We start from the raw sequence: 15,131 nt of genomic DNA on the forward strand, positions 1-15,131 counted from the left end.
TATTCTGTCTTATAATTGTAACAAATATTTATACCCGTAAGAGGTTTTCCGAAGAAACTCATTAGTCTGCTCTCCGCGCAACGCTGAATGGACGAAGTATTCGAGTATTCGAATATCAGATGAAATGTCATTTGTGTCATCATGTCATGTGTGACCTTAGAGATATTACCAATCTAGTCGAAACCAGGAATTTGGTGCGAGCAAAATTCGACATTTCTCCAAGTCCGTGCGCTGATCATAACCTCGGAAGTGATTCCGCTAAACAGCGTATTATTTCAGGAGTTAGCTATGGCGCTAGCACGATCACGATCACATATGCTCCTCGGTATTGCCGCCGATGTTTAGCTTATCGGAACCGATCGTAGTGCATTACATAAAGCTTGATTTGATTTTCTGAAGAGGAAGATAGCGAGGTTAAGCTTGATTATTAACCCTATCAGGACGAAGTACATTCTTGTTGATAGAGACAAAGGCTGGCCAAATGGTGTTATACCATGAAAGTACTGCTGAGAAAGCTTGATGAAAGTTTTATCGGCTATGATATTATCACAGGTCTAGGAAATGTATACGCCCCATTTAATTATTCAATTAGATGACGAGTTTATTATACTCTCTTTGATCGGTACGATTTTCACATTTCCAGTTCAAACAAACAAAATGCTCGCGAAATTTTACCTTGCAACGAAAAACAAAGTTGACAAAAGATAGAACAAGGCAGATACACACTTGTAAAACCTCGGTGTTCCGAAAGAAATAGTTTTTTTTTGTGAAATGATAATGTAAGTAGTTGCACTAAATGGAATGTAAGATTAGCAAAACAAAACAAATGAATGTAATTCTCTTCTAAAGGTAAATTGGGCACGGAAGAAAAGCCAATAACAATAAATAATTCATCCTACCCTTTGCCTCCGTGTAGGTTTCTCTCTTACCCTATCAGTTTGTTTTAGGTTTATAAATAATCGCAAGTGAATCATTTTCTAAAAATGATTGCTGTTTGACGAGACCGGTTCATTGCTTTTTTTTCGGATTATTATTCAATAGGTATGTTATAATCGCTTTATCATTGCTGTTCTCTGGTTTTAATGGATTAGTGAAAAGTGTAAAAATTTTCCTTATTTCGATCCATTTAAATGTTATAGTAGTGTGTATAGTTGTCAGTTGTGTATAATATTGAATGAATGTTTCGACTTGAGTGCTGGTGGGTGGGCAATGTTACGAACCATAATATGCGGTTTCTTCATAGTTTACCAATGCGTGTTATACTTCTATCTTCTGTCTACCAGATTTACATATCTAATCCGAGTTAGCGTATAGTACACATATCTTATCCGAGTTTCACAATAAATATCAGTGAATCGTTTCCCGACGACAAAATAACTAATCTTGTACCATCGAAAGCGACTTTTCGCACAGAAGACGAGCGCAGACCTAACTCTTTTTGTTTTCAGTACATAATATATGTGTGGTTCATTTGTCTCACTGTTACTATGCGTAGGAGCTAAAAGTCGGCAGTAGAACGCAAGGTTGGGTTCAGGGCTGATATATGAGAACATGCTTATTCTTCTCTTCTCCTTGGCGTAGCGTTCCACCTGAGACAAAACCTGCTTCTCGGTGTAGTGTTCTTTGAACACTTCCACAGTTAATAACTGAGATCTTCCTCTGCCAACGCCAATTACTTTTGTGGCAGGCACGAAGATGCTCTATGTCCAAGGAATACTGCTCTGAGAAGACCAATCCTGTTCATGACCAAGTAGACATGCTTCCTGGTACTGAAATATTTTTCGAGATATTGATGTCGGCCGTATGCGGATTCCGAACACGAATGTAGTTCTACAAGATATTCAGTTCAGTTGGGTGTTCAGCAAACCGATTTCAAGCGAGGTATCAGAGAAGCAACTATCTTGCTTTATCATCGCTGAAGATAACTAATGCATTTTATAACATCACTTTGTGTGCAATAATGTTAGAGTGTATTCTAGGATTGGGCTAATCTGGCTGAGACATCGAATCGGATCAGCAGAATCGATTCGCCGATTTAATCGAATGCTTTGAATCGATGTTTTCACATCGATTCGATATTATAAAATAATACAAATATATAAAATGATTCGTTTGCTGCATGTAGTTCAAGTTCATGGTATGTTTCATTTGTCTAAAAAAATACAATATCAATATTTGAGATAGCACATCAAACACTTTGCGAATCTGATTCGAAATAGGAGACAATGCATTCTGAAAAAAAAAAAAAATTTGAATCAAAAGAAAAATCCTGAGATCCTGAGATTTCCCAGAACTCTGAGAAGTATTCCCATAGAGTACTGGGATAAATTCCCGCAGACTGCTGAGAGAAACTCCCCCAGAGTCTTTAAAGAGACTCCTAAAGAATTCTGAAAGGAGTTTCTTTTGAATTATGAGAGAGATTTCTTCAAAATGCTGAAAATACACCAGAATCCTGAGCGACATTATCTATAAAAGAAAGCAAGACTCTTCCGGTATCTTGGTGGTAATTCTCACTAAATTTTATTAAGGATTTCCCTACAATCCTGAGGGAGATTACTCCACATCTATGAGACGGTTTGCCTCAGAGCTCGAGAGGAATTCTCCCAGAATCCTGTGATAGATTGTCTCAGAATCCTTAGAGAAGCTTTCCCCTGGGATTCTCCCAAAATGTTCCAGAATCCTAAGAGGGATTATCCCAGAACCCTGAATAGGATTAAACCAGAATCCTAAGATGAATTCTCCCAGAATCCTGATTTCCAAGAGTGGTTCTTCCACATGCTTGAGATAAATTCATCTAGAATACTGAGAGAAGATCTCACAAAAAAGATGTTTGGATTCCTACGATAATTCTCCAAGATACTTAAAAGAAATTATCCTGAATCTTGAAAAGGGTAGCTTAGAGCTCTAAGAAGGATTACTCTAGAATCCTGAGAAAGGATCTCTTAAAATACTGGGCGGGATTGCCAAAGAAACCTGAGATATACTCTCACAGAATTTCGGGAGATAAGACCCCAGAATCTTGGGAAGAATTCCTCCAGAATCCTTTCAAGTTTTCTCCCAGAATTCCCAAAATATCCTGGGTGGATCCATTAAAATGTTGATAATAATTCTGCCAGAATCCCGAAAGGTATTTCTCAGAATTCTACAAGTGATTCCCCAGCATATTGAGAGGGATTATAAAAGGGGTAATTCCAGATTCTTGAGAAAAATATATCTAGACACCTAAGAGAGAATTTTTCGAAAATCTGATAAGGATTTTCTCTGGAAGGGATTACGAAAAATTCTACAATGGACTTCCCCAGCATCCTGAGAAGAATTCTCTGGAATTCTGAGAGGTATTCTCACATAAAACAAAAAATTACCGCAGATTCCTGAAAGACATTCTAGAATCTTTGAAAGGACTCTCCTAAACATCTGAAAGGGATTGTCCCAGAACTCTGAGAGGGATTTCTCTAGAATACTACTATTGCAACATAATCTCAACAGAATTTTCAAATATTCTTGTCAGGGATTTTCCCTGATTACTAAGAGAGATTCTCCAGGAATTTTGAAAGAGATTTCTGAGAGCAACTTCCAGAACACAGAAAACAGAATGCTACTGGGATTCTCGTAGAATTTTTTTTATTTCTTTTTATTCGTGAACTTTAACTTAGGCTAATTCTTCACAATTTCTCGTAGAATCCTGAGAAAGATTTCTTCCGAACCCTAAGAGGAATCACAAAATCTATGCGAGGGATTCTCCAAAATCCAAATTTTTCTAGAGATTTCTGCCCAGACTCTCGTGAGAGATTCTTCAATAATTAAAAATTCTGAAAAAAGTGCCCCAGAATCTCAAGGATTGCTCCAGAATCATGAGACAAGTTCCGCAGAATATTGAGAGAAATTTCCCTAGAATCCTGATCGGGGTTACCCCGAGTTTTCAGAGAATTTGGGGTAGAGTACCCGCAGAGTGATATTCCCCCAATATCTTAAAAGGAGCTTACGCAGAATCCTGAGAAGGATTCTAGTGATCCTTTGTGGGATTTCCCCGGAATCCTAAGAAATATTCCCCCAGAATTCTGAAAGGAATTTCGCCACAATTCTGAGAATGCTGAGTATGATTCTCAAGAAGTCTGAGAGGAATTCTTGAGAATGCTTAGAATCCTGAAAAGGATTTCACCCTTGGTAGGGAATACCTACAAATCCTTAAATGAATTCTCCTAGAACCCAGAGATTCCCTAGAATTCTGATAGGTATTCGCATATAATACTGTTGAGAAAAAATCCTCTGGATTTTTTAAGGGACTCTTCCATGATTCTGAGGATTCCTCTAAAATTCTGTGAGAGAATCCTCCAAAATGCTGAAAATTATCACACCAGCATTCTAATTAATTCTCTTAAGAGACCTTATCCCAGACAAGAGAGAAAAACTTTTCCAATGGGACTTCTTCCTGAATTCTATTAAGGAATTACCTAGAATTTTGGGAGAGATTACTGCAGTTTTCTGACTTGGATTCTCTCAGAATCTTTAGAGGAATTCTTTCAGAATCCTAGAGGGTTTCCCACAGAATCCCGAGAGAAGTTTTTCCTCGAAATTCTCCCAGAATGCTTAGACGGATATTCCCAGAACTCGTTGACAGATTCTTCCAGAATCCTGAGAGGGATTCGCCTAGAACCCAGAGCGAAATTCACCTGCAGTATTGAAAGACATCCCATTAGAATCCCCAGAGATCGCCCCATAACCGTGGGGGGTTCCTAAGACTTCCACACTATTAAGAAACATTCATCTAGAATCCTGAGAAGCACCCGGTGCTGGCATAACGTGGAACGCTACAAGTGGAAACGGAGGTAGTAGACTCGCCGGGAGAAAAAATGTCGCCTGGAAAAAGCGGAGTTTGAGGAAATAGAACTGATGGTCCGTTCTCAAAAAACACTGAAGTTATACCAAGGATAAAAATTGTTACCCCAGAGTTATGTTTGTAATATAATATCCCCACTTCTCAAAAAACCAGGCCCATGCGAATACTACCATCGACTTTAGCTCAAAACGATCCCATTAATCCCATTAAACCTAGCCTTAACTACTCTAAGCTGCATTCGGAATATATTAATCATCTGTGGTCCTATCATATAAATCCTAACCTAGGCGCAATAATAATATAATCAGTAATATAAATATACTTTTTTTTTGTGTGGTGGAATTCGCGACTATCCAAAAGACATCGCAGGAAAACGTAAGACAGCATTCCCAAAATGCACGGGAGGAAATGCACTACTCATTTAGTATTTTAAAAGGAAAACAAACATATAGGACAACACAGTATACTTACGGACAAACACACACTCTCTCGTTCATTCGTTCACGCGATGACCACGCCTACAACGCACAGTCAGCGTCCCCAGGGAAGTTCCAGTAAATCAGACTTGGAAGTAGTCGCTGACGCCGGTGGATTCCAGCTCGCACACCGATGGGACCTTGGCTGCCTTCCCGGCCGGAGGAGTATCATCGCCGCCACCACCGGCCTTGGCCAGCGAATCATTCGACGAGGGTCCGGCCGTCGAGGGCGTCTGACCGTCGTTGTGCAGCCGCTCGTAGGGGTTTTCCTCCTTCACGTTGAGGTACTTGACGGATTCGTAGTTCGGGTCCGATTCGCTCCCGGTCAGAGATTCGTAGTTGGACGAAAGGCGGCTGTTGTTGCTGTTGTTGGTAGCCGTGTTGTGTTGTTTGGTGTACCCGATCAGGTTGTCCGGCGAGCTGGTGCTATCGGTGGAAGGGGTAGTACGGGTCTCCGAGATGCTCGAATAACCGGGCGACGAGGTTAGGTTCGGAGGTTCCGGAATCGTTGAGTAAGTATTGCCGGAACTGGGACCGATCGATGACGGATTGGTCGCGAGGGGAGCACTGGTGATACTGGAGTAGATATCCGAGTCCTCTCCCGGGTCCAGATTGTTGTTGTTGAGGTTCTGCTTTTTCCGCTTAGTTTCCTCGGTGATGCTGGCGTAGTCATGAACTACGGCTGGGTTCTTCTTCTCCGTTATCACACTGTAACCCGGATCGTAGTCCACCTTCTCCTTTATACTGCTGTACCCTGGAGTGCTGTCCGTATCGTCATCCTTGCCAAAGTCCAACCGGTTTTTGACCGTTCGCTTATCCCTGATGCTGCTGTAACCGTCGTTGTCCCGGGCAGGCCTTAAGATTTCGTAGTTCGGATCCGAATCTGACTCAGTTCCCCCTTTCCGGTTCAACGTCTCATAGCCCGGGTCATTGCTTCCGGGTAAACTCTCGTATCCTGGTTCCCCATCCGCAGATTTGTCCAACCCGTGGAAAATTTCCAGGGAATTCCTCGAGACGCTTTGGATGCCATGCGCTACCGCTAGGCCACTACTCCGCTTCTGAATCTGCGCGTAATCCCCCGATTTCCTCAGCTCCCCCTTACCATTAACAGCATTATCCCCGGGAATCGTTTCGTAGCCTGGATCCTGCTGCTGTTTGTGCTGTTGTCTGCTATGCTTTTTGTCGAGGGTTTCATAATCGTTACCGGTGATGGTTGGTAGCGGTTTTTTACTCGGTGAACCATGCGTGGATCCACTGCCACCGTTCGTTTGAATCAGCTCCGGATCCGAGAGGAACTGTTCGGCATCCGCAAGCATGGCGGTTCCACCACCTGGACCGTCTTTCCGCAACGGTACCGGACTCGAGTTTTGTGAGGGTGCTTTCGAGAGTTTGTTCTTTTTCATAACCTGTAGGAGAAAAACGAGAAAAATTAGGTTCAAACATTCCAAACCAGCAACGAACTCACCTTAGCGTACATTCCCTCCAGGTCCTTGGAGGGGCTCTTCTTCGGTTTGATGGCCGATCCGTTCGGCTGCTGGGCGGCACCGCCTTCATCCTTCGCGCCGCCGCCACCGGAGACGTTCTCCCGCGAGGTTTTGTACTCGATCACGGACGCAACCGAATTCCGGCCGGACTGCCCCGTCAGCGTGGACGTGTTCGAGCTGATCGAGGTGAGGTTCGAGTTGCTGAAGAAGCTGTTGGTCGACTGGTGCTTGAGGTTCTTTGGTGTCGGCGGAAGTGGCGAATTAGCCTGCCGTTTCTCCGGTTTCGGAGAACCGAGGTTGCCCACGGAGCTGGTACAGCTCGAACTGCTGGCTTGGCGGGAATGCGCGTAGGAAGGATGCGGAGGTGGGTGGGCTCGCAGGCTGTCGATCGGAAGTGGAGGAGGTTGACCGGAAGATTCGTCCATCGTTGCGCTATTGCTACTGAGACGGTTGTGATGAGTGGTAGGTATTGCACTTGTTGAGGAGTTCGCGGCAAGTGGCTGGAAAGCGTCCATCGAGTCTTCCTGAGGCATACCGGCTGAAGGCCGACTGGACGCTCCCGTGTTGATCTCGACCGAAACGGTTACCATGTTCGGAGGTTGGATTTGAGCGTAGGTCTCGGAACCGCTAGTGTAGAGGTCACCCTGGTTGTTGGGATCGTCAATTGCTGCATACATTTCGTCTGGAAAAGGTTTTGACGTTGAAGGGAAAACTTATGATGCTTAGAAGACCTGTGAAGAAGAATCTAGAACTTACCGGAATCGTCCGAAACTGTTGCGTAGTGGGAGTCGCCCAATATCTGGCGCCTCTGGGCGGTGGTTTGATTCTGAGATTGAGGTAAGAGATTCGCGAGCGGCTCTCGGACACTAATACTTGTGTAACCCTCTGAAAATAATAGCATTTTGATTAGAGTCGTTGTTTGAACTACACCTCGGGATGTTCCTTACTTGAGGAATCTTGCGAGTCACCGCTGAAGTGCTGCTGAGGTGGTTGCACAATAGGAGGAGTCATGTATGGAAGATCTTGACTTGCGGAGACCCGACCGGCGATAGCCGATGCCGCAGGAATATCCTGTAATGTAATCGGAATTAGATCTTGCCAAAGTGGAACCCCCCTTCATCACTTACCACGGTGGAAGCCTCTCGCTCGTCCAGCAAGCTCTGATTGGATTCTCCTCCGGCACCTCCAGCTACGGCACTGGAAAGACCTCGCCGCGAGATAGGACTCAGCAGTTCGTCGTCTACGGTGACGGCGACCTGCGCCGTTGAACCACTCGTTCCCGGTTGAACCACCTGAGCGTACGGATGCTCGGTCCGTCGGAGCTTATCGTAGGCATGCGGAGGCGACCGAACCCTCGCATACGGTGAACTGATGTCGTCCGCCTGGCTGATGGAACTGTGCTGCGAGACGCTGGCTTGCTTTTTCAAACTGGAAGTAGCTGAAAAATATTAAAATTCATAGTTCAAAACTGATCTGCTTCAGGATCCTTGCAAACTTACGACTCCTACCCTGGGGAAGATCCTGGACCTTGTCTCCAACGGTCGCGTAGAGTTCGGAGTTGTTATCGCCGATCGGTTCCACTACCGGAATGTCCGGCAAACTACGGTGCGGTGCATTGGAAGCCCTTAAAATTACATTGACAGAATTAGAAGAGATGTTCTTAAGGTCTGGTACCCTCAGAGATTGGAAATAGGTTGGACGGTTTTTAAACTTGAGAGTTATATTAAGACTCGAGTTCCTGAAACAGATCTGTGAATTCCATTAAAAAGGTTAGTGATCAAGGATCAAACTGCATCTCAAGTTACAACGTCAAACGAACTTCCAGATCCCAAGTGAACCAAACTTCAAAACAGATCAATATCTGAGAAGCGAATTCCGAACAAACTCCAATTAGATAACGCCACTACATGTAGGTAACTAATAAAAGCTAACAAAATCAACAAACAACCTTTTACTAATGCTTTCCGGTTCGCTGCGATCGGGCTGGTCGGTACCGGAACCGGTTCCACCGGTGCCACCCCCGCCCGTGTCCACCGTGGTTCCCTGGCTGGTGAGGGTGTCCTCCGGATTGGTTAGCTTTACCATGCCTTCCAAGCCAAGCAGGTCATTTCTGCGCGGTCAGATCAGGTAGGGTAGGTAGGTAGGTCAGGCCAGTGCGCGGGTGATGATATTGACGATGCGATATCCGGCAGTGTTCGGGGGTTGGTAGTGTAGTTGTTTTGTAAGTAGGATAAATACAAACGGCACACGCACACATTCAAAAACACGGCAAAGCAAACACGTAACAATGCATGACGAGGAAACATGGTACAGAAAAAGATGAAAAGAGATGTACGACTTTTATTAGTAAATTTACAAACCAAAATCAAACTTCTAAAGGATTTATGTGATTTATCAGAAAAAAGGAAAACAGGAAAAGGAAAAAAGGCGGTAGGAAAATAAGAAATTCAACTAAGAGCTACACAACAAGCACATAACATCGAGAAAACAACATTGCCATAATTTAAATAGATGGAGTGCAAATAAGTCTATAGGGGAGACTGGGGAGACTTGATCCCTTTTTCTTAATTTGCCTGTAACTTTAAGAAAAAACACAAAACTAGATCCATTTTTCGTACAGAATGGCAGGTAAACATCTATTGCAAGTTTATACAAAACAGAAAGCCTTTAAATTATTCTTAAAGTTTTCAAAATTGTGTTTTTATGGAGGCATGTCTTATGATGTATTTTTCAAAAATGGGTCAAAATTGATCCCCTTTTGAGCACATGGTTAATTTAAAGGGAAAATAACTCCAGAAGCTTCCAATTCATTTTCTTTTCAAGTTTTCTTGCATTTTTGATGCATACGGTGTATTTGAAATTATAAGATTTCCTTAAATTGTTAAGGATTTACCGTATCTTGAAAATGGGGAGACTTGATCCCCCTTTTCATGGTTTGTACTAAAATAATAATTATCTGGCACGTTTTATCATTGAATATACTAGAATTCCGAGTAAATAGAGGCTTCCAAATAGAATTTTATTTTTCACATGTATAATGTGTGTGTAATCCTCGAGGGATCAAGTCTCCCCATGTCACTGTTGTGTATACTAAGCTGAATTAATTAAAATATGTTGACAACAGCCTTATTTGGATAAATAAGTTTGATAGTACTTTATTTATACTATGTGCTGTGAAATTTTGACACGATTAGGTTCAATTTTCACAAAGTTATTGAGATTTTTCGGAATCGCCTAAAAGATTTCTGGAAGACTGGAAACAAACCATCAGCCTTTAAAAAATAATGCAATAAACAATTAAAATCAATTGTAGCCAAAACATTGTCGTCTGTCCAGATGTCGTTTTGGAAAAAATATGCTAGAAGAAAACTGTTTTTGAATCCGAGAAAATATGGGGGGAACAAGTCTCCCCAGGGATCAAGTCTCCTCAGTCTCCCCTACTATATCCATACTGCAAATGCCAAGACAAACGTAACGCCAAACGGAATACCGATGCTAATAGATTCTAATTGAAAAATCACAACCCAGTGTTAACTTATATCATATATCACCCACTTTGCGAGCACAAGAGATGCCTTAGCCCGAGCTGGATTGGAGATGAGTCACGTGGTGCAGCAGCCACTTTCGATGAATGCAGGAAGGACTGACGCGATCGATCGATGAATCAAGCAAATGTGTGATACATTGATTGGGTATATGAACTATATAATTTGAAGTGATGTGATAAGTATCTACGGAGATTCTAGGGTATTAGATATTTAGGTATTATTCAACCTTTGACAATTTGGTATGAAGAAGCAAAGAGTTCTAGTTCTAGGCCTATCAGTTTGACTTCTCTTCTTTTGAAATGCTTGTCTTTTAAACGATTATCGATCATCACATCCGTGATGTTCATTTGGATAACATGCCCCTTCATATGAACCAACATGCCTACCAATCTGGTAAGTCCACGGTGACTCTTTACACAAAGTGGTTCACGATATCGAGAAAGGATTTACTTGTCAAAAGCAATCTCGTTTGGATGTTTTCTTAGATATTGCACTTTGTAGGAAAAATTTGAGTTTCACAGTCAATTGTGCGCCAGGGTAAATCTCATGTCATGGACAGTATCCGGCATTACTTGAAACATATTCAACCGGTATCGACCGCGTGCGATAGGTACAAGACTGCGTGCAACCAATAATGGCGCAACTCCGATTGCCATGAACAATTTCAAAAAATATTGTTTTATTTCCATCTCATTAAAACAATCGCGAAAGGGACCATAATGAGTTAATTTACCCTTCTACGAGCCACCGAGGACTTCAAAAGTTACGCATGCAGAGTCAACAAACTGTGTGTTGAGTTTGAACTCGGAAAGCTCACCGAGGATCAATTCAAGTGCCTTGTGTTTGTGTGTGGCTTGAAGGCGGAGAACGATGCGGAAGTTCGTACAAGGTTGCTGAGCAGGATCGAGGAGAGAACCGACATCACCCTGGAGCAAATATCCGATGAGCGCCAGCGGCTTCTCAGCATCGTACATGACACAGCGATGATTGAGGCAGAGCAGCATTCAGCAACAGTGCAAGCAGTCAAAAGCAAGCACCACATCGGAAAGCGTGCACTGCAAATTTTGTTTGCTGGTATTCAGCAAACTTTGCTGATTTTTTTTGTGCTGTACGAACTTACTGAGTATCAGCAAGTATTTTTCATCTTGCTGAACCATCCAGCAATTTTGACAGTAGTTGATCAGCAACGTTGTGCTGAACTCCAACAAAAATGTTGCTGAAATTCAGCAATTTATTTTGCTTATTTTTTTTGTGCTGATAGCGTTTCAATAAATTTGGTGTGTGCATCTCGATTCGAAAGGCGTTCTGCAGGGTCGGAATTTTCGTCCGGCCCCTTCAAGAAGCACCCGTGTCGGGAGTGTAAGGAGATCGGTCACAAGGACGGATACTGCTCCAGTGCAAGGAAAGCAAGAAGCCCTCAATCTTCAAACAAGCGATTTGCACTAAGGAGGATGGAAACCAAAACTGTTGTGGTGTAGAATGTGAAGAAAAGAAGAAGATTGGTGAGTGCGCTGGTGAACGATTGGCAAATTAGTCTGCAGCTCGATACCGCATCGGTCTTCTGTATAATCTCGGAAAAGACATGGCGTTGGATTGGTCGACCCACTTCCAGGACCAGTGACGATCGATGCTTCGACAGCATCCGGAAAACCACTGAAGTTGGAGTTTGAGGGTCGTGTGAGATTTCCATCAACGGAGTGAAGCGACATGCTCGATTCTACGTCGTGAAACTACAACTCAACCTGCACGGGTTGGACCTCATTGATTAATTCAATTTCTGGTCGATTCCGTTGGAGCGGTTTTGCAATCAAGTCAGCAGCTCGGCGACAGCGGCCAGCAACCTGAAGCAAGCTTCCCCGACGGTGTTCAACGATGTTTCGGGACTGCGTACCCAGGCGAAGGTGCAGCTCACGCTAAAGGTGGAAGCACAACACGTGTTCCGACCGAAGAGGCCCGTGGTATACGTAATATATAAGACCGTCGACGAGGAGTTGGACCGCTGCACCGAAGAGGGCTGAAATCATAACACCAGTCGAGCACTCGGTGTGGGCAGCTCCAATCGTTGACGTGAGGAAAGCTAGCGGAGCAGTGAGGATTTGCGGCGACTATTCAACTGGGTTGAACGAAGCCCTTAAGCAGCACCAGTATCCTCTTCAGCTGCCATAGAACATCTTCGCGAAATTGACCAACTGCAAGGCCATTAGCCAAACTGATCTCTTCGACGCTTTTCTTCAAGTGGAAGTGCAAGAGGTATCACGAGAAATGCTCATGATAAACACGCATCGGGGACTGTATCGTTACAACTGACTACCGCCGGGGTCAAGGCAGCACCTGGGACATTTCAGCAGCTAGTAGACACCATGTTGGACGGCTTGCAGTGCACTTCTGGGTACCTCGACGATATGGACGAAGAAGATCATCGACGAAATCTTCAAAATGTGCTTCGTCGGATACAAGAGTATGGCTTCACCATTAAGGCGGAGAAGTACTCGCTATAATCGAAGCGATCCGTAATATGCCAGCTCCAACGGACGTTTCTGGAAAGCTTTCCTTCCTAGGGGCGATCAATAATTATTATGGAAAGATTGTTTCAAGGATGAGAACGCTATACGGTACCCACTCGACGAGCTCTTCACGCAAGGGAGGAAGTTCATCTGGACGTCCGACTGTCAGCAAGCCTTCGAGAATTTCAAGAAAATCCTGTCGTCCGACTTGCACTACAATCCACAGCTGGACATAATCTTTTCAGCGGATTCTTCTTCCATCGGAATCGGGACCACGATCAGCTACAAGTTCCCCGACGGCTCAACCAAGGTAGTGCAGCATGCATCCAGAGCGATGACTTCAGCTGAGTAAGCATACAGCTAACCAGATCGCGAAGGTCTCGCGATGATATTCACTGTAACCAAATTCCATAAAATGGTTTTCGGTCGGAAATTCACGTTGCAGACGGATCACGCTCCACTTCTTCGGATCTTCAGATCTAAAAAAGGCATTACGGTCTAAACGGCCAATCGGTAGCAATGTTGTGCGCTACAATTGCTATTGATGTACGACTTCAAGATCGTCTACGTCAGTACGTTCGCTCAAGAAGATAGGCCACGATCAACATCAGCCATCACAAACCGGGAAATAATACGTTTCTACGATCGGAGAATGCAGCGGATGAAAGCTATTGCCCGTAGCTATGTCTATTGGCCATCTTCGGATGAGGACATCGTTGCTCACGTCGATTGCTGCCATCATTGCGCAGCTGTAGCTAAGAGTCCACCGAAGACCGCACCATTGTCATGGCCAAAGTCAACGTATCCCTGGCAGCGTGTTAACGTGGATTACGCCGGGTCAATGTAAGGCGAATACTTCTTGCTATGCGTCGATGCCTACTCCAAGTGGGTTGAAATAGTTAGGATAAAGTCAACGGCAACTGTAGCCACCATCAGCATCCTGCGCAGCATGCTCGCCCGTCTCGGAATGCCGGAAACCCTGGTAAGCGACAACGGTCAGTTTGCTAGTGCCAATTTCGATCAATTCTGTCTGCAAAACGGTATCAACCACACCACAACTGCACCGTATCATCTACAATGGGCGAGTTGAAATGTTTGTGGACACTTTCAAGAGGTTGGCAGAGAAAATTCGCGAGGGGAAAGAAACCATCCAGGAAGCCTCGGATGTATTTCTGATGGCGTAACGATTAACACCGAATCCTGCCAGGCCAGAAGAAATATCACCATTGGACGCAAGATTCGTACCAGCCTAGACTTGCTGCGTCCGTCAACCGTTCCAGCAGTTGTATCCAGCGAAGACACGAAGATTACCCGGAAAGCATTCAAGATCGGTGATTGTGTATACGCGCAGCTCTACTCAGGCAACCAGTGGAGATGGGCACCCGGAGTGGTTATGGAACCAATTGGGAGTGTCATGTTCAACGTGTGGGTGAAAGACAAGAGCATGGTACGTACCAATCTCAACCAGCTTCGAACACCACGGGTAGTGAATCTTCAACGAACTCTATCAAGCCATAGCCTAAGCTACCTTTGGACATCTTGCTCAAGGCCTCGAATCTGTACAAGCCACGTCCAACATGGAGCGCTATCGCCACGCCACCTCTACTACCACAAACTATTCCTGTCGCAAGAGTCGAACCCCGTCGGCGTATTTGTCTCACAATCGGGTAATCTCTGTAGTGTCCTGAGACCTTCCACCAGTCTGATCAGGATTCCAAATAAACTTTGCCGAACATTTCTCTTAGTGCGGAATTAAGGGCAATTCCGTGAATTCCGAAGAGGCAAAATACTATTCATCCGTGATGATACCACAGAACATCTCAGGCAGTCGTGACAGCTCACCAAAATAGTTCAAACTTCTACAGATTCATCGTATGTATTTTTGAAAAGCAGAACGCGATTCTTGAAGCTATCATCCTTGTACACATTTGGTGTCACCATCGTGATGTGAGAAAACGATACTCAGAGCTCAAACATCCTGCCAAATCTTGGAATTTTTTTTTTTGCTAGGTTTCTAGCTGCACTCTGAATAGAGTTGAAACCTCTACACTAGACCCGAAGATAGAAAAGAGTACGTAATCTTTCAGAAGCAGTTTGCCAGCCGTACGCGGAAAATGATATCCATTAAGACACTGTTGCAACTGACTCAGAAAGATACGGTAGAAGATTGGAAAGTTATCAATTGGTCAGTCAGTCAGGATTTGCCTATGTAGTGTTATGGTCACACGGTTTGTGTTTGTCTTTTTGTTTGATTTTATGGTATGGATCAATATGTTTTACTT

General features: G+C 43.9%; 1 protein-coding gene across 5 annotated transcripts in view; it reads right to left on the reverse strand.

The window, feature by feature from the left end:
* Nucleotides 1-575: 575 nt before the first annotated feature.
* Nucleotides 576-15,131, reverse strand: part of LOC109402423 (uncharacterized) — a 47,096-nt gene continuing 32,540 nt past the window's right edge. For 2 of the 5 annotated variants that reach the window (XM_029862115.2, XM_029862113.2), the window contains exons 3-9: nucleotides 8,746-8,907; nucleotides 8,297-8,421; nucleotides 7,925-8,235; nucleotides 7,745-7,868; nucleotides 7,554-7,682; nucleotides 6,779-7,479; nucleotides 576-6,719 (exon numbers count right to left, since the gene is read on the reverse strand). In XM_029862115.2, the coding sequence (XP_029717975.2) occupies nucleotides 5,397-6,719; nucleotides 6,779-7,479; nucleotides 7,554-7,682; nucleotides 7,745-7,868; nucleotides 7,925-8,235; nucleotides 8,297-8,421; nucleotides 8,746-8,907 (2,875 nt within the window). In that variant the 3' untranslated portion in view covers nucleotides 576-5,396. The remainder of the gene's footprint in view (nucleotides 6,720-6,778; nucleotides 7,480-7,553; nucleotides 7,683-7,744; nucleotides 7,869-7,924; nucleotides 8,236-8,296; nucleotides 8,422-8,745; nucleotides 8,908-15,131) is intronic. The other 3 variants (XM_029862116.2, XM_029862119.2, XM_029862118.2) reach the window with 3 other exon arrangements.

This window comes from Aedes albopictus, chromosome 1, assembly GCF_035046485.1.
Source record: "Aedes albopictus strain Foshan chromosome 1, AalbF5, whole genome shotgun sequence".
Lineage (NCBI taxonomy): Eukaryota > Metazoa > Arthropoda > Insecta > Diptera > Culicidae > Aedes > Aedes albopictus.